This window comes from Lithohypha guttulata (genome assembly GCF_036872675.1).
Source record: "Lithohypha guttulata strain CCFEE 5908 chromosome Unknown scaffold_1, whole genome shotgun sequence".
In the NCBI taxonomy this organism is placed as follows: domain Eukaryota; kingdom Fungi; phylum Ascomycota; class Eurotiomycetes; order Chaetothyriales; family Trichomeriaceae; genus Lithohypha; species Lithohypha guttulata.
In genome coordinates, this window is record NW_027042750.1 from 1,205,326 (window position 1) to 1,227,085 (window position 21,760).

The 21,760-nt window shown below is 49.0% G+C and overlaps 12 protein-coding genes across 12 annotated transcripts; 5 read left to right on the plus strand and 7 right to left on the minus strand.

Annotated features, from left to right (window-relative positions):
* Positions 1-176: 176 nt before the first annotated feature.
* LTR64_000438 (uncharacterized protein) lies at positions 177-3,484 on the plus strand (the record flags this gene model as incomplete). The annotated part of the gene is made up of 5 exons (XM_064894823.1): positions 177-693; positions 793-1,102; positions 1,150-1,297; positions 1,517-1,531; positions 1,586-3,484. 5 exons carry the CDS (start codon positions 177-179, stop codon positions 3,482-3,484), a joined length of 2,889 nt encoding a protein of 962 aa, XP_064757510.1.
* Positions 3,485-3,488: 4 nt separating this feature from the next.
* LTR64_000439 (uncharacterized protein) lies at positions 3,489-4,241 on the minus strand (the record flags this gene model as incomplete). The annotated part of the gene is made up of 1 exon (XM_064894824.1): positions 3,489-4,241. One exon carries the CDS (start codon positions 4,239-4,241, stop codon positions 3,489-3,491), a length of 753 nt encoding a protein of 250 aa, XP_064757511.1.
* A 192-nt stretch (positions 4,242-4,433) lies between these two features.
* SEC17 (vesicular-fusion protein S17) lies at positions 4,434-5,362 on the plus strand (the record flags this gene model as incomplete). Its single annotated transcript, XM_064894825.1, has 2 exons — positions 4,434-4,590; positions 4,641-5,362. The coding sequence occupies 2 exons, from the start codon at positions 4,434-4,436 to the stop codon at positions 5,360-5,362; spliced, it is 879 nt and encodes a 292-aa protein (XP_064757512.1).
* Positions 5,363-6,328: 966 nt separating this feature from the next.
* On the plus strand, positions 6,329-7,310 carry LTR64_000441 (uncharacterized protein; the record flags this gene model as incomplete). Its single annotated transcript, XM_064894826.1, has 2 exons — positions 6,329-6,411; positions 6,470-7,310. 2 exons carry the CDS (start codon positions 6,329-6,331, stop codon positions 7,308-7,310), a joined length of 924 nt encoding a protein of 307 aa, XP_064757513.1.
* Positions 7,311-8,561: 1,251 nt separating this feature from the next.
* Positions 8,562-9,785, minus strand: MAF1 (RNA polymerase III-inhibiting protein maf1; the record flags this gene model as incomplete). Its single annotated transcript, XM_064894827.1, has 2 exons — positions 8,562-9,611; positions 9,780-9,785. The coding sequence occupies 2 exons, from the start codon at positions 9,783-9,785 to the stop codon at positions 8,562-8,564; spliced, it is 1,056 nt and encodes a 351-aa protein (XP_064757514.1).
* Positions 9,786-10,769: 984 nt separating this feature from the next.
* AP1S2 (AP-1 complex subunit sigma-2) lies at positions 10,770-11,310 on the minus strand (the record flags this gene model as incomplete). The annotated part of the gene is made up of 3 exons (XM_064894828.1): positions 10,770-10,799; positions 10,909-11,183; positions 11,274-11,310. The coding sequence occupies 3 exons, from the start codon at positions 11,308-11,310 to the stop codon at positions 10,770-10,772; spliced, it is 342 nt and encodes a 113-aa protein (XP_064757515.1).
* Positions 11,311-11,814: 504 nt separating this feature from the next.
* On the plus strand, positions 11,815-12,831 carry LTR64_000444 (uncharacterized protein; the record flags this gene model as incomplete). The annotated part of the gene is made up of 2 exons (XM_064894829.1): positions 11,815-11,849; positions 11,901-12,831. The coding sequence occupies 2 exons, from the start codon at positions 11,815-11,817 to the stop codon at positions 12,829-12,831; spliced, it is 966 nt and encodes a 321-aa protein (XP_064757516.1).
* A 193-nt stretch (positions 12,832-13,024) lies between these two features.
* On the minus strand, positions 13,025-13,996 carry BUD32 (serine/threonine-protein kinase bud32; the record flags this gene model as incomplete). Its single annotated transcript, XM_064894830.1, has 1 exon — positions 13,025-13,996. The coding sequence occupies one exon, from the start codon at positions 13,994-13,996 to the stop codon at positions 13,025-13,027; it is 972 nt and encodes a 323-aa protein (XP_064757517.1).
* Positions 13,997-14,446: 450 nt separating this feature from the next.
* LTR64_000446 (uncharacterized protein) lies at positions 14,447-16,223 on the minus strand (the record flags this gene model as incomplete). The annotated part of the gene is made up of 3 exons (XM_064894831.1): positions 14,447-15,958; positions 16,008-16,157; positions 16,209-16,223. The coding sequence occupies 3 exons, from the start codon at positions 16,221-16,223 to the stop codon at positions 14,447-14,449; spliced, it is 1,677 nt and encodes a 558-aa protein (XP_064757518.1).
* Positions 16,224-17,190: 967 nt separating this feature from the next.
* CCS1 (copper chaperone) lies at positions 17,191-17,978 on the minus strand (the record flags this gene model as incomplete). Its single annotated transcript, XM_064894832.1, has 2 exons — positions 17,191-17,828; positions 17,876-17,978. The coding sequence occupies 2 exons, from the start codon at positions 17,976-17,978 to the stop codon at positions 17,191-17,193; spliced, it is 741 nt and encodes a 246-aa protein (XP_064757519.1).
* Positions 17,979-18,288: 310 nt separating this feature from the next.
* LTR64_000448 (uncharacterized protein) lies at positions 18,289-19,675 on the plus strand (the record flags this gene model as incomplete). The annotated part of the gene is made up of 2 exons (XM_064894833.1): positions 18,289-18,767; positions 18,853-19,675. 2 exons carry the CDS (start codon positions 18,289-18,291, stop codon positions 19,673-19,675), a joined length of 1,302 nt encoding a protein of 433 aa, XP_064757520.1.
* A 908-nt stretch (positions 19,676-20,583) lies between these two features.
* Positions 20,584-21,319, minus strand: LTR64_000449 (uncharacterized protein; the record flags this gene model as incomplete). The annotated part of the gene is made up of 2 exons (XM_064894834.1): positions 20,584-21,040; positions 21,066-21,319. 2 exons carry the CDS (start codon positions 21,317-21,319, stop codon positions 20,584-20,586), a joined length of 711 nt encoding a protein of 236 aa, XP_064757521.1.
* Positions 21,320-21,760: the final 441 nt, after the last annotated feature.

Genomic DNA, 21,760 nt, shown 5'->3' on the forward strand with positions numbered 1-21,760 from the left:
TGCCTTTCTGTAGAAGTCTGAGCCAGACACAGATTACTAAGGATGATTTGGCAGGAAGAAGACCTTTTTGATCACACAGCTGCACTAAACGTCTCCGAACCTTCTACGTTCCACCATCCGTGGTGAAGACAAAGAACTTCATTCGTGAGCACTCCCAAGGCTGGAAAAAAGCAGAAATGGCCAATACCCAGGTTACGCACCGTCAAGCATACCGACGTACCGATGATTTCACGCCTGGCACACCAAAACTGAAGCTCGTCAATGAGCCTGTACAACTACCTTTGGATCCGACGGGCGTTCTGGTCAAAGTTCATGCTGTATCTCTTAACTACAGAGACGCCAACATTTCAAACGGTGGGAACCCGTGGCCTGTGACGCCGAACGGCATTATCTGCAATGACGCAGCTGGAGAAGTCATTGCGGTTGGCGACAAAGTGAAGTCCTTGAAGGTTGGAGATCGTGTAGCCCCCGTCATCGACACGGAGTACATCACTGAACGATCAACAGGACGGTCCTGGCTTGCGGCGAATGAAGATGGAGTGCTGGCGAGCTATATCATGTACGATGAAGAGATTTTTGGCAAATTGCCTACTTACTTGGATTGGGAGAGTGCTTGCCTGATTCCTTGCGCAGGCGTAACAGCTTGGGCTGCACTCAGAGGTGTTGGGATTGGTAAAAGTGTGTTGATTCAAGGTATACATCCAAGTCCCTAGGATGGAGATTCTCCAGCTAATTTTCCACGAGGTACTGGCGGTGTCAGCAGTTGGGCACTGAAACTTGCTCGAGCTGCAGGTCTGAGAGTCATTTTAAGTTCCTCGAGCGACGAAAAGCTCGAGAAGATGAAGCAGCTCTTTCCAACTCCGCCGATATCAACTGTCAACTATGACAGGAACCCCGAATGGCATGAAGAAGTCCTAGAACTCACGGATGGAATTGGTGTAGATCTCGTCGTGGAAAATGGCGGGGCTTCGTCGTTGGTCAGGAGTATGATGTGTACGCGACGTGGTGGGATTGTGAGTCAAGTCGGGTATCTCGGCAAGCAGAAGCCGGAAGACCTCAAAGACTTTATATCGACAATCATCGATAGAAGAATAACATTGAGGTATGCAGCTCCTCCCTACTAGCAATCATTAATACTAATTGTGACAGGGGCATTAATGCTGGATCGAAGTTCGACATGGAAGATCTTTGCGCAGCGTTGTCTGCAACGCGTATGGACCTCAGCGATATCATAGACACTGTTTATGCTTTCGACAAAGCTGAGGAGGCACTACAGTCACTCTGGGAAGGAAAAGTAGTAGGCAAGCTCGTGATACGCCTGTAGTTTTGGTCCTTGATGGGACAACGCAAGCCTGGTGTCGGGCAGCCACAGCCTAGACTTCAGCACAAATTAAGGACATGGTCTTACAAATCGACATTCCTCCTCTTGGGTTTCAGCTATTCTTTCCAAGTGCTGGTTCTTCAAGCTAGCTGACGAAGATGGTGTAATCTAAGACGCATGGACATCGTTTTGTAGCAAATCTGTGTGCTTGTAAGTCAGAGGTGATAGGCAGCGAGAAGGCTGACCTTCCTAATTTGTGCGGAGGATGACGTTCATCGCTCATTCGACAACTTCTTCTGCGGCAAGGCAGGCGAGACTGCCTGGTACAAGCACGCCAGCTTTAGAACCACAACCGGGTACACTGTTTCAATCAAGATCTCAAGGATGGATCAGCTGCCACCAGAGCTGATCGAACAAATACTTAGCCACTTGCCTACGGCATCTGCAATCACTAATCTGTCTCAAACATGCCAGAAGTTACACGATGTTATCAAGAAAGGAGAGAACAGCATATGGCACACCTTCGCGCAAAGACAGTTTCCTAGCATAGGTGCAGACCCACCCTGGAGAGAGACGGCCTTTAATCTGGCTTCTCGCGCCCGAGCTTTCGACAGAAGGGCCTTCATTGCCAGAGAATGCGCGCCGCCACGTGACGATGGATCAACTCTCGTTCCGGTTCACAGAGGCCATCATTTCGGCTTCATGCCAGTCATCGACAGCTACAATACTTCTGCCGCTGAGGGTGGTAGAGAAGTATTAGCTTGGGGAGCAGCAGGACGTTTGAGACTTCGCACCACGAAGGGTAAAGACGTCAAATGGTCATCATACAGTATCCCAGATGATGCCAATCCGCACACTGATATCTTGGATCTGCACCTGCTTCGACCACGACAGAATAGGAACAGATTTGGCGAATCTATTCTCATTCGACGGGCAAATCGAGAAATTGCACTGCTCAATGCCATGCCTGAGAAAGACAATTGGGTTCCAGCCTCGAAATACGTTGTCAAAGCCGATACCACGCTTGACTGCGTAGACGTGAATCAGGCTGTAGATCCTCTACTCGCTGTTTGCGATTCCAAGGCCGTACAGCTGTTTCCAGTGCATACTTCAAAAGAAACAATGCAGGCTGACAAGATTGTTCCGGTGGAAGTCGTGTCGACCACAAAGCAGCGCAAGAGATGTGCGAAGTTCATGTCTGAGGACAGACTAGCAGTAGCCACACAACATCTGGAGGGGCTTCAGCAAGCACCGATCGAGATATTCGATATCTCTCCTTCAGGCCTGGAATCCGTGCCAATCGCTGCGCTGCAGATATTCTCAGCGTATACCACAGCCACGAAAGCTCCGACAGGTCGAATTGGTGCAAATTGTCTGGCGAATGTGACCGACAACCCCGATCGTGGGTCGCCACTCCTACTTTCTGGTTGGTCAGATGGACTTGTACGGCTCTACGATCTACGCAGTGGAAACAATCCTGTTCGTGCGTTCGCAGACGCAGTGGACGATGGTCAGATCTTCTCCTTGTTGACAATCGGCCAGGAACGTTTCCTTGCAGGTAGTCACCAAAATGCCTGCCTGAAAGTATTTGATATGAGGATGGACGGTCAGGTGTACAGCTATAGGCAAACAAGACCGATCGAGCCACCGACTAGCTCGAAAAACGGCGCAGTTTCGACGCCTTCAGGCCAATCTTCATCTCGATCTGCTCGTGGGTTGAACATATTCTTGGCCTTAACTGTACATCGTGCGACGCAGCCATGGCAACCACTACCAGGGCGACAGAATAACGCTAGGCTCCCAAGATATCGTGGTAGCATTTACAGCTTATCGTCTCCTTCACCTAGCTCCAGGACCGTATACGCCGGTATTGAAAATCATGTGATCCAATTAGACTTTATGAACACGGATGACTGGCTGGTCAATCGTGGTAAGGTCAGAAACCACTTGGATGACCGGCCTGTTTTGAACCTATCATGTTACGAGAGACCTCGTAGGGGTCACGAAAGCACCGACATTGTCCTGCTCCGCAAACAGAGAGACCTCGAAATTAGTGCCTTGAAAGACCAAGATATTGAGCCCGGGTGGGATGAACGATGGAAGCTGGAGCAGCAACGTACGAGGAAGGGTATGGCAGCTAGTTGGTGGCAGAGTCGATCGTAATAGTTCATCCGGATGTGTTTTCTGGAGCCTTCTCTTTCCTCACGAAGAAGAACTTGCCCTTCTTTCGTGTCTCTTTACCGTCTCCTAGCTCGAATGGATCCCAACCACTGCTTGCAATCATTTTTGTAGGTTTGCGCCTCCGAACAGTGCCATTGGTCCCGACCTTCTCCTCTTGTTCCAAGTATGGTCGAAGTGTCTCTAATGTGATCTTCTGCTCATCAACATATTCTGCTGTCTCGTCGCGTATCGCGATCAGGGGCTCGATATTGGTCGTGTCTATCTTCTGCATTTCCTTCACAAAATGTATTTGCGAATCAAGCGTTTGGAGCATTTTGGTCTCCTCCGCTTTCGACTTCGGTCGTGGCAAAGCAGACAACTTGAGAAGATGATGTAGCTGCTCCCTGGACACCCTTGGGTCCGTAGTGCTGCTCTCAGGTGGTAAAAGAGACCTGACTGACCATGATGGCTGCGCAAGCATTGCCTCAATTTCGGGCTTTATCTGTACAGGCCCTCTCTGAACATAATTAGAATCCTTGATATTGGTTCCCCAAATGATGCGCCGTATGCTAGGACCCGTCTTCTGGAACATAGTGTCGTGGTCATGCTGGATACCTATAGACACCAGAGGAGCGTGACCTAAGAGACGAGACCGAAGGGAAACAGCATCTTTAGGTGCCTCAGGCTGTCGATTCCGACCCTTGAACCCCGGGGCGTCAAGGCATGTGCAGAAGCCTGGAGTTCCAACCAGGCCCACCATGACGAGGTTGTCGCAACTCAACTTTAGGTGAAGAGACACCTACTACAGAACTACGGAACGGGGGCCACTATTAGAACTTGTTTCCCTCAAGCTTGAACAACATACATCTTCACCTATAGAACTGAAGTTCTCCTTTGTGACTCATAATCAGTCAAGCAAATTTCGATCGGCTCCCTTCACCGAACCAGGATCATGGCAGTTGATCCACGAGCACTGTTGCAGAAGGCAGACAAAGCCGCATCTGGTGCAACTGGTGGCTTCAGTTTCTTTGGTGGTCGTACAGAGAAGTGGGAGAATGCTGCAGATCTCTATACTCAAGCAGCGAACGCATTTAGGGTTCAGAAACAAAGTAGGGTCGTGTACGGCAGCCCTGGACCTTCCGCTAACTATTCATTTCAGACCATGAGGCAGGACAAGCCTTCGAAAAAGCCGCTGCAATTCAGCGCGACAAGCTCAACGAGCCTGGCGACATGGCCAATACCTTAACCGAATGCTTCAAGGTCTACCGAAAAGACTCTCCGCAGGATGCCGTTAGAGTCCTACAACAGGCTATTCAGCACTACACGTCGTCTGGCAACTTTCGAAGAGCAGCAACACATCAGCAGAATCTGGCAGAGGTCTACGAGGTGGAGATAGGAGATCAGAAATCAGCTTTACAGGCATACGACCTTGCAGCACAGTGGTTCGAGAGCGACAATGCCGAAGCATTGGCCAACAAGCTTTACTTGAAAGTTGCAGATCTGGCGGCGTTGGAAGGAGATTACCAGACCGCCATACAGAAGTTCGAGGCTGTCGCAAAGTCCAGCATTAGCAGCAACCTGATGAAATGGTCTGTAAAGGACTATTTTATGAAGGCTGGTATCTGCCATTTGGCAGCTAATGACATAGTCGCTACAAAGAGAGCACTACAACAATATACAGAGATGGATCACACTTTCCAGAGTACAAGAGAAAATATGCTGCTCAATGACTTAGTTGAGGCAGTTGACCAAGGCGACCAGGATGGGTTTACTGACAAACTCTTTATGTTTGACCAGCTCAGCAAGCTAGACAAATGGAAGACAACTCTATTGCTGAGGGTGAAGGAGAATATCCAGAAAGAGGAGGAGGATTTCTCGTGAGCGTGGCGGCTTGTGGCCCCTCAATGCACGACATTCACGATGGAATGAGCAGGTATTTGACCAGGCGTTGCACGGCCTAGAGCATCAGTCACGGAGGCGTTTGGCACTCGATCTTTTGGAAGCTACGTTTAAGACATACCTTCACTTATCCTGCATCACTTAAGAAGAGGGATGTCTGCACGTGACCTCGGGCCTCAACCTGCCATTTCTCCACGATCCACTGGCCTTGTTTCGTTCTTTCAGTCCACATGTGAATAACAGTACTACAAGCGGCACCAAAAATGCCCGCCCAGTCTGATATCTATGATCACGAAGTTGATTTCACTGCTCTAGCTTTGCAATATCCAGACTTCGCCAAGAGGTGTTTATATATTGCCTAAACTTTGAACAAATGGCTTACAACAGTGTAGACTCAAACAGAACGGTCAGCTGGACTTCAGTGACCCCGAATCCGTCAGGTATAGATACTTCTTCTGATTTGCGACTACAGTCTTTGCTCAACTGAACAAGACAGCTTACCAAGGCACTTCTCCATCGCGACTTCGACCTTACATTATCGTTACCAGAAAATAGACTATGCCCGCCAGTGCGTTCTTATGAATCACTCATGTTATGATTTGCGCTGACCTTTGGTCAGGTGCCCAACAGGTGAGCGCTGGCCAAGTTCTGGGTTGTGGTTACTGACACGAATAAAGGTTTAACTACATATTGTTTGTGCAGAGACTGCTTGACTCAACACAGGACAACTATAGCAACAGCTATGACCCTCAACGAAAAGTGATAGGTCTGGATATGTAAGCATTGGTTATACTTCTTTACTATATCGCTAATTTTAGAAGTGGTACTGGGGCATCATCCATCTACCCACTGCTTGCGTGTCGTCAGAGACCAGAATGGCGTTTTCTTGCGACAGAAATAGACAGTTTATCTCGGGGTTTTGCGAACCAAAACATCATTTCGAATGGCATGGATAGAAGAATTAAGATACTCGGTTCAGATCCTGAGAGTCAAAACATCATTCCCTCTACTCAACTAGAACGGTTTGACAGGTATGTATTGCAAAACATATGGAAACCAAGGATGTACGACTGACACAATCTGATCCAGAATCGATATCTTGCTCACGAATCCACCCTTTTACACGTCCGAGGCCGAGCTCCAGTCCTTAGCCAAGCAGAAAGCGAGGCCTCCGAACTCAGCCTGTACCGGCGCGCCTGTTGAGATGATCTGTCCTGGCGGTGAAGTCACCTTTGTGGGTCGAATTGTCCAGGAATCGACATTGCCAGAAAATCGGGTCAGGATACAATGGTTCAGCAGCATGCTTGGCAAGCTGAGCTCTGTCACTGCTATCATCGACAAATTGCATGAGATAGACTGTACGAATTATGCTGTCACAGAATTTGTACAAGGCCAAAAAACTCGTCGTTGGTGTGTTGCGTGGAGCTGGACTACACTCCGACCCTCTCTGTCTGTTGCAAGAGGTACAGATGTTGTTGAGAAGAAATACCTACCATTTCCGACAGAACTCGAGCTTTCCCTGTCGATTGATCTGCCAGATACCATCCAGAAGATCAATGTGGAAATCCCAAAACTGCAAGGTATGGAATGGCAATGGCGTCAGAACCTGCAAGCTGGTATTGGTAGAAGCATGATTGGCGATGTTTGGAGTCGACATGCTCGGCGGAAACAGAAAAAATTGGCTGTAGACGACCGTGTCAAGCCCTTTGTCGAGTCCTCTATTGAGTCCAAGGACAACGCTGACAACACGGATGGAGAAGACGACATCGAACCGAAATTCGTCTTCAAGATTACCTTCAAGCAAGCTCTCACAGCTCAATCTTCCGACGATACCACCCCATCAACAACTCTTGTGCTCCGCTGGTTACAAGGCGACGACTCCACCTTATTTGAAAGCTTCCACGGTTGGCTCAAGCGCAAGCTAGTCTAACGAAAACCTACAAACAATTAGCTTCTCTCACAAGACAGTACGCATTACTACCAATTCTGAGCAACCACTGACCTCGTCGGTCTCTCAAACTTCCTAAACGGATTCGTCGCCCGAGCCCAGCATCTCCACACTTTATTACCCTTCTTCGACACCATCTTATCAGATACCGCCGAATGCGGGACCCACGTCGGTCTTCGGTACAGGGGAACGACATCTGGTTCTAGGCGAACAGCAGCTTCGAGATCAAATTGCGGTGGACGTTGGTGATGCTCCCACACATGCGCTCTAAATGCGTCCTGGCGACATATTGGCATGTAGTTGGGTGGTATGGTACTCCATGTTCTATCCTCTCTGATGGTTTCTAGGGTTATGTTCCATTGTTCGCGTGATCGGTATGGGCTGCTGGTGCAAGGCATTTGATCCATTGGCAGCGTCATTGTTGTTTTTGTTTCCTCCTCCTTCTTCTTCTTCTTAACCAGGAAGCTCAAGGCACTGGTCAGGAATCGATGTCAATATTGGTAATACCACTCTCTCGTATGTCAAGTCCCTTCAATGAAACAATGGCAGCGAGCTGAACCTGCTTTTATGCCATTCAATTCGTACAGGTCCTCTCGATACACCTCCACCATCCTTCCTAACCATAGCCTCAGCCTCAGCCTGGTCCCAGACTCCTACTTCAAGATCGTCATAGACATGACGGAAAACTGCCTCAAAGTACCAGAATACTGGTACGCTAGTCTTGAAGAGTCGAGAGATGTCTGTACAGGTGTACTTGAATGAGTTTGTCTCACGTAGTAAGTATCCATCCGCATACCGAGTACGCTAATTGTTGCAGGTCCTAGATTTCTACGGATCGGATGTGCTCTGTGAGAAGTCTTGAAGCATACATAGCTATCAATGTGATCAGCGACCGCCTAATTGTCGTGTAGAAATTTCTATGAGGTAAGGAAGTCGGAGGTCAATATGATTCAGCCTGTTAGCACTACATAAAGCTATAAATCGTAAGTTGCTGTTAAGAATATTGCGCCTGTCACCCACTTCATCACCCTAATGTGTGAAAACTCAAGTCGACTCCATCACCAACTATACCCAAGTATAGCAAAAAATTTGGCTTTTCCTGGTCACTCCTACTGACCAGAAACGCCAGCATTAGTGGGTATCATAACAACAGACCAATCCAGAAACCGAGACCGAGACCTCGGGCAATGTTCAAAACAGAAGTCCAAAGACATCCTCATCGCAGTCACACCTTCAAACATCGATAGGTCCAACAATTTCCTCACTCACACCTCGTAACGTGCTGTGGCTCCGAGCACTTCTCGTCTCTTCGTCACTTAGCACATATTGATCAAAATCGTCGACGACAGGCCGCTTTGGTGGTGAGAAGCTCTCAGGAGACTCTATCGGCATTGATGAGCTCAACACATTGTTGACAGTATAAGCGTAGTCGTTAATTTGGACGGTCTCTCGATCGCCGAACCAATAACGAACTCTTTTGCTCGCACCATTCGTCGAAGATGAGAGCCAACCATCTGAAGCATCATCAATGTTCCGCTTATCTTTGATTGGGGTGCGGAGTGGTGTCTCCGTGCCGTCCTGCGACGCCAATATGCTGATGCCACGTAGGTACAAATAGCATACTCGTTTCCTAATCTTATTAAAGAAGAAGTAGTTCATCGACCACATGTGTCCAGCCTCATCGTCCTCAAAAGGATCAAACTCTTCAGGAGCATAACTGTATATCATACATTCTTTCAGGCTCATCTGCTGGTCTATCAGCCTCCACATACCTGGACCCCACTGTGGCGCGCTGTTAGGTGGGTACGCGGAGCCAGAATGGAGAGGAGACTTGGGCACGTACGAAGATACTGGTCTCGGTCGCAAGTTGAACATGGTTGTGTCGAAAGTGTTCATGACCTTTCTAAGGCTCTTTTCGCGTTTGAAGTCGGAGGGTCTGAGCACGAGTGAGAAGTCGTAGTCTGGATGACTAGCGTTGAGGGTTGCTATCAGATACGCATAGATACGTCGTGCACTTACTGCCCCAAGGTTACCGAATGCACTTCTGCGTTCCAAGTTGAGAGACTGCGCCATAGCATTTTTCTGAGGTGGAGACAAACTCCGCGAGAATTGTAGATCTGATGCATACTGCGCTTCGAGGTCATTTTCAATGTTCTTGTAAAGTTTCTTGTCCCCTCCTGCCGCCTTAGTCGTGTACAGATCACATCCGCCCAATACGTACAAGTCAGGTGTCGTGAGGTTGAGCGAGGAGGTTACAACGTCGAAATCTCGGAGCGCGACGAACTGTCTTGCGTTAGCCAAATCGCATATTTCAGGAGTTCCAGGCCACTTTGGTCGTCATGCTGCAGTGTCGCGTACGTGGAAACCGCGTCGGTCGAGAAGTCAATATTCTGACGTACTTCTCTCTGCATCCGACTAATGTGGGCCCTGATTTTGGAGGTTGATACATACCTTCATTGTGAAAAATAGAAACGAAAGCAATAAAATGTTGCTGATTGTCGCAAGATCTTCGTATGTTGTATGGCTCGGCTGAGGGCGGATGCCGATCCCATTAATAAGGGCTTGTACTCGGCTTCGTGATATTCGGCAAGGCAAGCCTTCAGGTAAGGACGACTCTGTGTTCGTCGCTGCCTGTGCGTCCTGTCGGTTTCGTCTGACTTCAGGTTATTACAGTGGTGGAGATGTCCAAGCTGGCTGCAGAAACGGCTCTGCTGTAAAACTCGTAGCCAGGCGATGTCGCCTAGCAGAAGAATGCAGTCTGTATCGATATCATTGTCTGTGGTAGAAGTTGTGGTGTTGTCGGCCTTGAGAGGGGAAGTTGTTGAAGTTGGCCAGCTGCGCCAGCTGTGGACCCTGATTTGGTCACGTGAGAGCTTGCCACGCGGCTGCTCGATTGGTCGTAACATGACCAACTGACAAAAGACGATGAGGCATGGACAAGGTGTTGCTCGCCGATTCTGGTTCACGTGCAATGCATTCAACCCGTCAATGGCTGCTTTGTGAACGAGGTAGCCGAAGCTTAGCACTCAATTCAGTCTATCTCGATTTCACATCAAGAGCAACTCCCATACTCCTTGCAAAACGCAACCAGGTCAGTTCCATCCAGGACGTATCTTTTTAATTGTCCCGAACTATTCAGCTTCTGCATCAGATCACCTGATTGGACGTGGTCAATGGTGAGTGTTCCTCATTGCTGGAATCGTGAACGTGTAATGCTGCCCGTTTGTGATACTTCATGGCAACTTCGTATCACCACAAGAAATTTTTGTAATCGTCGTTCTTGCAATTGTTACCAATCTCAGATGAAACCAGCAGCCTTTAGGTTTTGGACGACCTCTTCTGCCTGAATAGCCAAAGATATCATGTTAGTAATATTCGTAAGTCAACTTCGGGGGGTCTGATCTAGCGGCTGAGGATACGGACGTCCAATGGTAGAAGGGGTTACATAATTTTAGTAACTTCCTCCTCGACCTGTTGGTGCAGAATAGAAATGATTAGTTGGTGTCAATGGAATGGGTCACAGACATTTCACGCGGTGGGTGCAGGTTGAGGGAGTATCAAGTGTAAATGTAATGCTTACCTCCATGTCTTCCAAACTGTCTTGCTGACTGATGACTCGAAGCACATTTTTCTTGCTACTTTCTTGCATCTCACCAGCCAAGATGAGCTCGTCAAGTATGAAGTATGCTTTTTGAAAGTTGAAGATGATGTCTAGCTCGCAAACATTGCCGTAGTATTTGTCCATCTGCTCGACGTATCGGTGCACGATTTCAAGAGTGATCAATTCATTATCGGTAGAGGCGCAGCCGGCGATGAAGAACAAGGAAGCATAGCGACGATAGACCACTTTAGTGTCTGTTGTTGAGTCAAGATGTCAGCAAAAATGGAACATTGAAAGCATTTCAGGCAAAGTGAGAGCAACCTTTGTATTCAAGAAAATTGCACATCCGAGTGCGTCTGGAAAGAACGAGTTGGGAGACATCTTTGATGATTTTGGCCTTGTCCTTAGGAGACAGAGTAATGAACCATTTTGCTAATCTCTATGTTCAAGGACTGAATCAGCTCAATCCCTCATCGAGCAGGAAGGTGGGCGACCGAAGGCGTCAACGAACCACTTTGCCCTGCCTCGAGAGGAGGATGAGATAACTATATATTCGTGTTAGCAGTGTCCTGTCAACCAATCCTCTCAGAGAGCATTACTTGATAGCCATATTAGTCGTGTGCAAGTGTTGCAGAAACACAGTGTGCGCAGTCAGAACAAGCAAGGTTGCAGTCAAAAAATTCGGAAATTACCCACCACACAGCGCTGGTTGGCAAGCACCCCTCACAGCCGAAGAATAGGCGCGCTTCCGACATTGCGCTCAAACACCACTGACGTTACTCGAGCAGCAAACTAATACGTCCGAATTTACCTGAGTCGTGATTGATCTTCTTCAGAAGCGACAGTGAAGGTCAACACCAAGGGAATCTAATCTACAACTAAACAATGGCTGCGAACATGAAACTCATATTGTCTACATCGTAAGGAACAGTGAGGATTTGTATCTAATGTCTGACTCATGAGTTCAACAGTAATGTTATGTCCTCTGGGCAGTCTGTCATGCGCCGACCAATCTATTCGAAATCTAATGTCGAGCTCGTGAATGGCTTGCGCGCCAACTTCTCACTCTATCAGCATCATTTCTCCTCATCAAACAATCCCTCAAATGCATACAAGCAGTGGACAACGCAGGAAGACAACACTCTCTTTGTTCCGGTTTTGCGACCTCAGACTCTGTCCGAGCCACGAGAATCGTATGACATTACTGTCAAACTTTTTTATCTGCCAGGCATCCCGGCTTCAAGAAGATGTAAACATACAAGAGAGGCTATCGATCTGGTTCTGAAAGAGCTCGGAGTTCAGAGTGTTGATCTTCTAATAGTTAGCTTTCCAGGAGTCAGTTTCGATGCAGATGACGATGGCGAAGAAGAGATGTCCGAAGATGAGAGTGCCAGTGCTGACAGCGATGACTCGCAAGGTCTAGATGCACAAGTCAAGTCGTGGAAAGTGTTAGAGGACTACCATTCTCGTGGCATAATATCTCAGCTGGGTCTCTCCGAGTTCAGCTCTGACAGGCTCGACAAATTCTTACCGGAGGTTTCCGTGCGGCCGACAGTTGATCAGATCAATGTGAAAGACTGCTGCGTGGTGCCAAAGACTCTGATCATGTACGCCAAGAATAACAATATCGAGCTGTTGACGCACAATGATTGCATGGATATCCTTCCATGTGGCACCACTCGTGAGCTTCTAGGACCAGGTGATGGAGGTGCACATATTCTAGCCTCCAACCCTGACTCACCGGACTCGGAACCAGGACTAAAGGGTAACATTGAACCTCAGTGGGTCATCAAATATACAGCTGTCGTCAAAGACCGGGGTGTGGTAGAGAACAAGGGCTATTTCGCCATGGCCCAACTCGGTGAAAGTGAGGACGGCCTACCCTCGAAGTCGAAGTGCTGAGTGCTCATTAATCGAGTCAAATTGTCCCCTTCAGAGCGTGGCGTTGGTGGCTGGATCCGTGAGCTTTTCTCACTATACTTTGCAAGGCTGAGAATGAGACCACGTCAAACACGTCTGCTGTTTTGCCGTGACTGATGTATCTCACAGTCAATATGGGCGCCGTTGTAGAGTCCTAAGAGCTGCACATCACGGTTCATCCGATCATACTTCGTTTCCGTCCTCTGAGCCTTACCTCTTCGAGACGTTTGAGGACGACATTCGCACCTTTGAATGTCCCTCTATATCCTTCTGAGTGTTGTAATACCTCAGCGTCGAACCAATCCTCCTGCTTCGGATGTGTAGAGCCAAATGCCCGTTCCAGCACGTAAAGATCAACGGCCCGATCCTCATCCTGTATAGACTGTGTAGCAAGTCCAAAATCAATCAGTACAATCTCACCACTTAGATCTGGAGGCTTTGTGTCACTCCCCTCGACATGACCATGCCCATTGACCTGCTCGTGTTTCCGCGGCCTCACCATGATATTACTGCTCGTCAAATCACCATGCACAACACCACCCTTGAAATGCATAGCAGCCACCGTCCTCCCTATCGCTCTCAACAACGCCTTAACGTCTCCCTCAACCTTCTCCCTCTCTTCCTGCGATATCCTCTCTCCCAACCTCTTAGCCCACTCATCCACACCCCTCAATAACTCCTTCACACTCCTCCCCTCAATAAACTCCATCAATATCCACGCCCCAGCCGCGACAACCCTCCCCTGCACCTCTCTATCCTCGGTCTTCTCCCCCTGCAGATCCTCCCCCCTCTTTACCCTCACCACCCCCTCTCCGCCAGCACCTTTAACCTTCCTACCCACATCCCACTCCAGCCCCAACACCCCAGGAACCCTCAGCTCAGCAGCATCCGTGACCCCCGCCAGCTTCACCAACACCCTCGCCTCGGCCAGCACCCTCTGCTTCGTCAAGCGCGCATCCAGCGTAGGATGTCGATATGCTTTGCTCGGACGGAATTTCAGGATCGCAGGAGAGGAAAGGTCGAGGAAGTGGGTTTTGTAGACGAGGGCTTCGGCGCCTTGGGTGAGGAGGATGGGTGGTGGGGAGGTGTGCGTAAAGGGTGTTGGGAGGGTGTGGGTTGTTGTTGTTGGGGGTTTTGAGTCTGTCATTGCTGTGATTCGTGGATGGATGGGTGGGTGCGTGCTGCGACGGGCTTGCGCTTTGATCGAGGGTGTGTTACATCGATACTTCAATTGCGGCGGGAAGAATCAGGATCGGAGAGTAGATGAGAGAGTTTAGTTATGCAAGACGATCCAGCAGGTGTGGGAAATTAAGAAATCCATCTGGTAATTGTCGAAAGTCGAGGATGACAATGCGATCTGCACTTCGAGAAGTCGCACGTTTTTATTCGGTGGAACGACTTCCTCATTCGCTGTGCTCAATCGATAGTACATCGTAAAAGAAAGGGCCGTGATGGCAATAGCATTCATCTAACGTCTATGAAATAGCTTATGTTCTGGTAACTTTGTGGTACAGTATGTGGTCGAAGTGAAATCGTCAATATATAGTCGTCCCATGAAATATCGCTCCTGCGCTGAGTACTCCGACACCATGCTTACCTATATCATCTGTTGTACCCATACCTCCATCTTACCCATCTCGTTCCTTTCCTTCCGTGCTGTAGATTTTACGTGACTCAACAGCACGTCCAGATCATCTTGATCAGCCATTGTGATCATCTGGCCCGTCTCGTCGTCAAAGTCGCGCATAAGCATCTTCATCTTTCCTCGGATGCCGAACTTCTCGCGAACTCGGCTCTCAAACTCACCATAATCTATATACGTTGAATTGAGCATGATGTACCTGCTGTCATCGTCTGCATGCACCTTGACGCGGATTTTACGCATCTCAACCCGTTTCGTTGAACTCTGTGAAGATATGCTCGGTCCACGCGAATGTGATCGCTTCTGCATGCGCAAAGACGCATCGTCTGGAGATGAATTGATGTACTCATCTTCCTCGTCGAGATAGTGTTGCGCTTCTCGTGACCGGTGTTTCCTTGGTTTCGTCGAAGACTTGCCGTACATGCCGTAGACGTCGTCGACTGTGTCTTCTTCCTGCATACTAGCAAGACGGGACTGTGTTGTTTCTCCATAGAGTGGTCCAGACGTCCTCTGGTTGTTGTGAGATAGCCTCCTATTCAGCAATTGCTGTCTTGGCTGTGGTCCTCGTGGTTCTGATGCCGTGCGGACTGTAGGTGGCCTTGTCGGCTTATCCTCAGGTATGGATGTTCTAGTCTCTAATGACATCTGTGGTGTTGTCTCGAGCTGGTGGGTGCGTATCGAAAGTTTTTGTGGTCGGTTCTCGTGCTGGCTCAGTGACGCCGATGGCCTGTGACCTCCTGAGTTCCGCAGTGACATGTTTCGACCTGGAGGTGCAGCATTGAGCACACTGCGTTTGTCATTCTCAGGAGGTGGTGTGGGTGGAAAGACATTCCTGCCCATTGTCGGTGGTGCGCTTTGCTCTCGTCCTGGTCTACTGCTGCTGAATAGGTTCTTGTTTACTAGATTCGTCGCAGCATAGCTGATATTCTCTGGTAACCTATCGTCCTTCGCCGAAGATTCTAACATCATTCGCTCCTTCTGCTCAGCACCTGCAAAACCTGTAGACGTATTCGAGGTAGCTGTCGCGATCAGTCGTGCTTTTCCTAGATAGTCTTTTGTCTTCAAATTCTTGACTTTTGCCTCGTTGGGCCTGTATAGTACACCCACAGGAATAGAGAAGACAGTATATCCTACTGCTCTTTCTCGAATCGCATCATCAATAACATCGTGATCTGGCGTCATCTTTTCCTTGACAGCATATTGGAAGTCTTGCAGGCCAGGCTTCTCTTGCTGGAGGTATATATAGCACAAGCCTCTGTTGAATAGTACTTCGCAGGAGTAGAGCTTAAACTTGAGTCCCAGCTGTTCGTAGTTGATGTAGGTGTTTCCTCTCAGGTAAAGTAGGGTGTCATTAAAGTTGGCCAGGGCTTCCTCGAAGTCTCCAACAAGGAAGTTTGAAACACCTTCTTGGAAATATGCCACTGCCAGATACTGGTCTAGCTGTGTTGCGCGCTGATAACAGTGGACCTATGCAGGTGTGAGCTGTCTTGCACATGAAACATGCGCGCCGACTTACTGCTCGATCGTGTTCGCCAATAGTGGCATGTATGACACCACAATTGAACAGTATCTTTGAAGTATCCGCAATATTGTCGAAGATTCGGAGTGCGTTCTCGAATTCATTGTTGTCGTAGTGGTTCAGAGCCTCGACCCAAGTCTCGATTTCCTGTAGTGCAGGTAAGCATGTCACTATCTCCGGCAGAATGCTCTTTCATACCTGCTTGAGAGACATCGTTGCACAGCTGCGGCACAGTCAGCAAACAGTGTGAGTCCTCGTAGAACGTTTGAAATCCAGCCAGAATGCAGACAGTAAAGAGGTTGCAGCCAGAATATGTCAGTGTGCCAGGATGATAGACGCAGTACGCGACGAAATATCGCTTCGATCGGCTGCAGGACAACCCACTCACGAAGCTGATGTACCTGGATGGCAGGGATTAAGCGCCCGCACCAGATTTCAACCCTGGGCGCCAGCGTCAGACGATCCTATCAGGTTTTGGTGTGGTGTGTTAGCTCTGGGAAGAGCCGTGGAGGAAATGCAGCAGCCAGGTACCTAAGGGAAGTCTTAAAGCACACGTGGAGTCACAAGCAAGACGAAGATTCAAGCTGCACAGCAGGTCGAATGTCACATCACAGTGTGAAGCCTCTCGTGACGATAAGTGGAGAGATGTTTACTTCGACACCGACTTCGTCTGCTTGGAACTGCTTGCTAGCCTGTAACAGGAAATAGTGCACACTGGCCCTGGTCATGCCCAAGCCTCTGGGCCCGTTAGCGTGCTCGGCCACTGGCTCCAGCCTTTGTCGACCAAACCCAAACGATTCGAAGCGCCCGAAAGCTGCACTATTGCCAGCCAAGGTACATAGCACGTATCGCAACGGACGTTGTCACATCATCCTATACTGTCTACGCGACCAAGACATCGGCACATTGCAGTCGAATTACAGTGGCCAAGAGTCATTGATAGTCTCGCGGACGTGAGATGTCTTTGGTAGAGAGAAGAAGACCAGTGAAGGTAATGAAATGTTTGGCTGGCGTTTCAGGTTGCGCTCGTCGGGAACCATAAAATCGAGATACCAGAGCGAACTCCAGACGGATCTCATGCGATCGATGTCCGAGGTCACCTGCCTGCAACCGTCGCAACTTCATGATTGTCGGAAAGGAAACACTCTAGTGAGTATACGATACGGTAGGGTTGACAGTTTTACAGCATACCTCGGTTCTGCTGTTCCTTGCGTTCTTCCCAAACAGTTTTGCCTGAACAGGAGCAAACTGTCTTATCATTGTCCCAGACACCAGCACTTCTGGCAATCACACCCACCAAGATATCGGCATCATCGTCAGCAAATGGGCCGTCAGCATTCCTCGAGACAACCATGCTCCGTCCAGTGATTTCCCATACCGAGAATGGCTTGTCCAAGAACGCGCTCCCTCTCCCGTCTTGGCCGACCTTTATCTCGCCAAAGAACCCACGCGAAGTCTTGAAGCCTGCGGCATTCTTGAGAGCTTCCCATATTCCGCCTGTGGAAGCTGCCCCTTGAGTTATGTCACCTCGTTCGCGAACCGTGGCATGATACGTGCCAGGCGTTAAGCCCTTGATCGTGAGATCTATCAACGTGGTACCACTTCCCACCTCAACCATTCTTGCCAGGCCTTTTACTGGATCTTTCACCTTCGCATGTGTTTCCAGAATACAAACTCCGGCGCTATTTGACTTTCCGCTACCTCTTAATATAGCATCTCGCCCTGTCGCCTCAATCGCGGAGACAATCTGTGAAGGAGGTGTTGTGCCTTCGATGAATACGAGTTGGTTCTTCAGGTCGGCGTCGACTTTCGATATGCCTGCGCCATCTTAGAAGTACGTTTGTCTGGCAGAGGATGCGGCTCACCATCCAGCTTGTTGAGAGCACCAGACACATCTTTTACACAGCCATCACAATGTAATGGCACGGCGAATGTTGTCTGAAAAGGTTGGATGGGTGCGATGGCCATCTTGACACAGAGTGGAAAGCAACAAGCCTGCCTAATTGCAAGATGTAGAATAGTGACTGAATTAAAACCGCTGTAGACCTCGAGGCGCAACCGCGCTTTGAAATCAAACTGTATTGGGCTTGAGGAAAACAAAAATTAACGTCATACCGTAAGTGCATGGGCTTGGATTCAGTTAAGCACACTCGGGCTTGACCCGAACTGGTTCCGGGTACCAAAATCCAGCGAGCGTCGTAGTAAATAATCTCCGCCCGTCAATTCATTCCGCACCTTGAAGTGTTCCTGCAGACGACCACGATATATTCTCACCAGAATGAGCTCTCGATGGGCTGTCAGCAAGGACGCCGACCAAGCCATCACTGCTCAACGGAAAAGACAAAAAGAAGAAAAAAGAAGGGCCAGGGAGCAGAAGCAGAAAGAGACAGCCGAGCAACAGGAACAACAAGCTCAACGAAGTGTCGAACCACCTACAAAGCGACGACGCACCGAAGCGACTTCCCTGGAGGGTGCAAGTCTACTCCCCCAAACAAACCCAAGTTTCGGTCAGAGCAGAGGTCTCGAGCTCTACGACATACTCAACAACATAGAGGAGGGTAGTTATGGTTTTGTGTCGCGAGCTCGTGAGAATCCTACTGGCGAAATAGTCGCTTTGAAGCGCCTGAAGATCGAGCACGGCAACAATGAGGGCTTCCCAGTCACTGGGCTACGTGAAATACAGACTCTGCGCGTATGCTCCCACCCTCACATTGTTCACCTCAGAGAAGTAGTAGTCGGACCTGGACCTATGCAAGAGTGAGTCTGCCAAAATACGTTTTTTATCTCTGAGAAGTTCTGATACCAGTCGTTGCTAACCATTGTTGTTATATGATATCGATAGTGTATATCTTGTTATGGATTTCCTCGAACACGACTTGAAGGCTTTGCTGGAAGATATGGACGAGCCTTTCTCCTCTTCGGAAACCAAGACTCTGATGCTTCAGATATCTTCTGCAACAGAATATTTACACAAAAACTGGATCCTGCATCGAGATTTGAAGACATCTAATCTGCTGCTCAACAATCGTGGTGAAATAAAGATTGCAGATTTTGGCATGGCAAGATATACTGCAAGTCCCCCTCCAAGATTGACACAATTGGTGGTTACATTGTGGTACCGAGCACCAGAGTTACTCCTAGGCGCGGAAGAGTATGGCTTCGAAATTGATATATGGAGCATGGGTTGCATTTTTTCCGAATTGCTAACCAGAGAGCCGATCTTTCAGGGCAAGAACGAGGTTGGTCAACTCTCAGCGATCTTCTCCCTGCTAGGCATACCTACTCCAGCTACATGGCCTGCTTTCAAATCACTGCCAAATAGCAAAGCACTGTATCCTTTACTTGGTACCACTCGCAACCCGACATCACAGCTCAATTCCTCGAAGTATCCCGATCTTACTGAGGCAGGTATACAGCTACTTGCCTCAATGCTCACATTAAACCCAGAAGGTCGACCTTCAGCATCTGAAATCCTGAGTCACCCATATTTCAGAGAGGATCCGAGACCAAAACCCAAGCAAATGTTCCCTACATTTCCAAGCAAAGCAGGTCAAGAGAAACGCCGGCGGCGTGCAACCCCTCGAGCACCTAATCGTGGTGAGGCTCCTAGGTTACCAGCTGAAGATTTTACCAGCATTTTTGCGGGTCACGATTCAAAGCATTAGTTAATGGGGAACTGCGTATAACTTTAAGAGCTTAAACAGGAAATGGAGAATCTCTTAAGTCTGTTTCAGCATGAATTGTGTTTTGTTTATCCTATATCGGCGTTACTAGTACTGCGACAAACCAACATCGCCACAGGCCACACAGAACCATCGCGCCTTGCGCATTCGGGCACAACTGTCTCGAGCACACCTGAACTTCCCACATGAACACGGTATGCGCAGAGCCTGCTTCGACACTCCACATTTCCCACACCCTACTTTGTCACCCAGCCTTGTGGTTGCTAGATCAAGAGTCAGCTGCTGATTTTCGTTAACAAGCTGCAGGATGGGTGGTAGATCGAGGCGCGAAAGGTCGTCCCTGGTTGTTATTTCGATTTGCATGGTCCGAATTACAGGATCGAGCAACGCATGATCGCCACTTGGCGCGTGTGCATATACAAATCGAGCCAGTTGGCATTTGCTGTCTGTCAGTATTGCACGACGCTGGCTATCATCTCCAACCAATTGAGGTTTGGTCCACGTGGTGGGTGCAGGCGATAACTTCCAATGCCAGGCTTTGATATATTTCTGGCGAATAGCCTGCATTGTCCTTGCCGACATCCCTAGCTCTTGAGCGAGGCCATACAGTTTCACATACAATTTCGCAGCTGCAACGGAGTTTTGGCCCGCACTATAGTACGGATCATCAACGTCTCGATATTTTGCTGACATCGAACCTAATCCATGGTTGTCGATGAAACCGTTGCCTCTGGCGTATGCCATGAGACGCACCAGCAGGCACGGCGTATATGTTTTGCTATCCAAGCTCAATTTGTTGCTATGAGATGGAAGTTGCGAAGCGAGGTTTGGGAGCTCTCTCCGCAGAATGTTTTCCTCTATACCGACTTGAATTGGTCCGCAAGTGATGGCTACCGAGCCTGTCCCAGATCTGTACTCGGGCCTGGGCGTGGCTCTTGGCCGTGAATGTTCTCTCGGAGTTCCTGGTGGTGAACCAGGCGAATAGCCACCTCCATCACTGCCATAGTCTCGTGGGGATCCTGGCGGCGATTGAGGAGAGCCTGGTGGTGGTGATGACGGGGGCGTATGGTTGCACCCACTAGGAAAACCGTCAGACCAGTCATACCAGTCGTTGAACAAATGTTCGTGTGACCACGAGTCATTTCGAGATCCGTAATTGTACCCCGATCGTGAATTTCGCTTCTGATTAGGTCGAGCACGACCTGAGGAACGGCGTCGATGCCCCCACCCTCCTTGATTCGAGTCTCTTCGATAATCCTGTGGTCTCGGTTCAGGTCTCCGATGACTCGAATACCCATCCTGCGCTCCAGGCGTTGTGGGTTTATACGACCGAGATCCTCCTCCCTCCTGTTCCGCCAAAGCAGCATCATACAAAGCCCGCTGTTGGGGATCTCTGAGCACCTCGCGATGATTGCTAAGTTTCTTGAACTCTTCAGCTGCTTTGGCATTGCCGGGGTTCTTGTCTGGATGAAATTTGAGTGACAGCTTGCGAAAGGCTTTGTCAATTTCCTCTCCTATTGCTTTGCGAGAAACGCCTAGAGCACGGTAGTAGTCGGGGAGTTTGCCAACCTGTTCTAGGAAGGGGTTGTGTTGGTGATCGTGGTCGTGGTCTGAATGATGAGGCATCTTTGCTTTTGATGTGGTGGTGGAACTTGGGATATTCACTATGGTGTTATCAGTACTTTGTGTGCAAGGACAAGAAATTTCGACTGGACGAGGACGAATTGTCTTTTTGTTTCACTTCGAGGTCGACGAGGAGTGAAACATATCAAGGTCTCGAAACAAGCACGACTTCACAAAGAACATGGCAATGTCGAAGACCGCTGCACAACGCCCTTGTTGTGCGAGACAGTGAGGACAATGCGACTCGAACAACGATGAGACTTACATTGTGAAGATTTCTGAGCGCCGTCGCATTTTCTGACGGTGACTGCCCCTAGTCTTGCTGCATGTCCTTATGAGTGAAGGTGAAGGTGAAGGTACAACGTCTCTTTCGAGGACAATCGTACACTTCTGTCAATGAGTTCCTTGTGAGCTGCACAGTCAGTGAACAGGGTAATAGCAGCT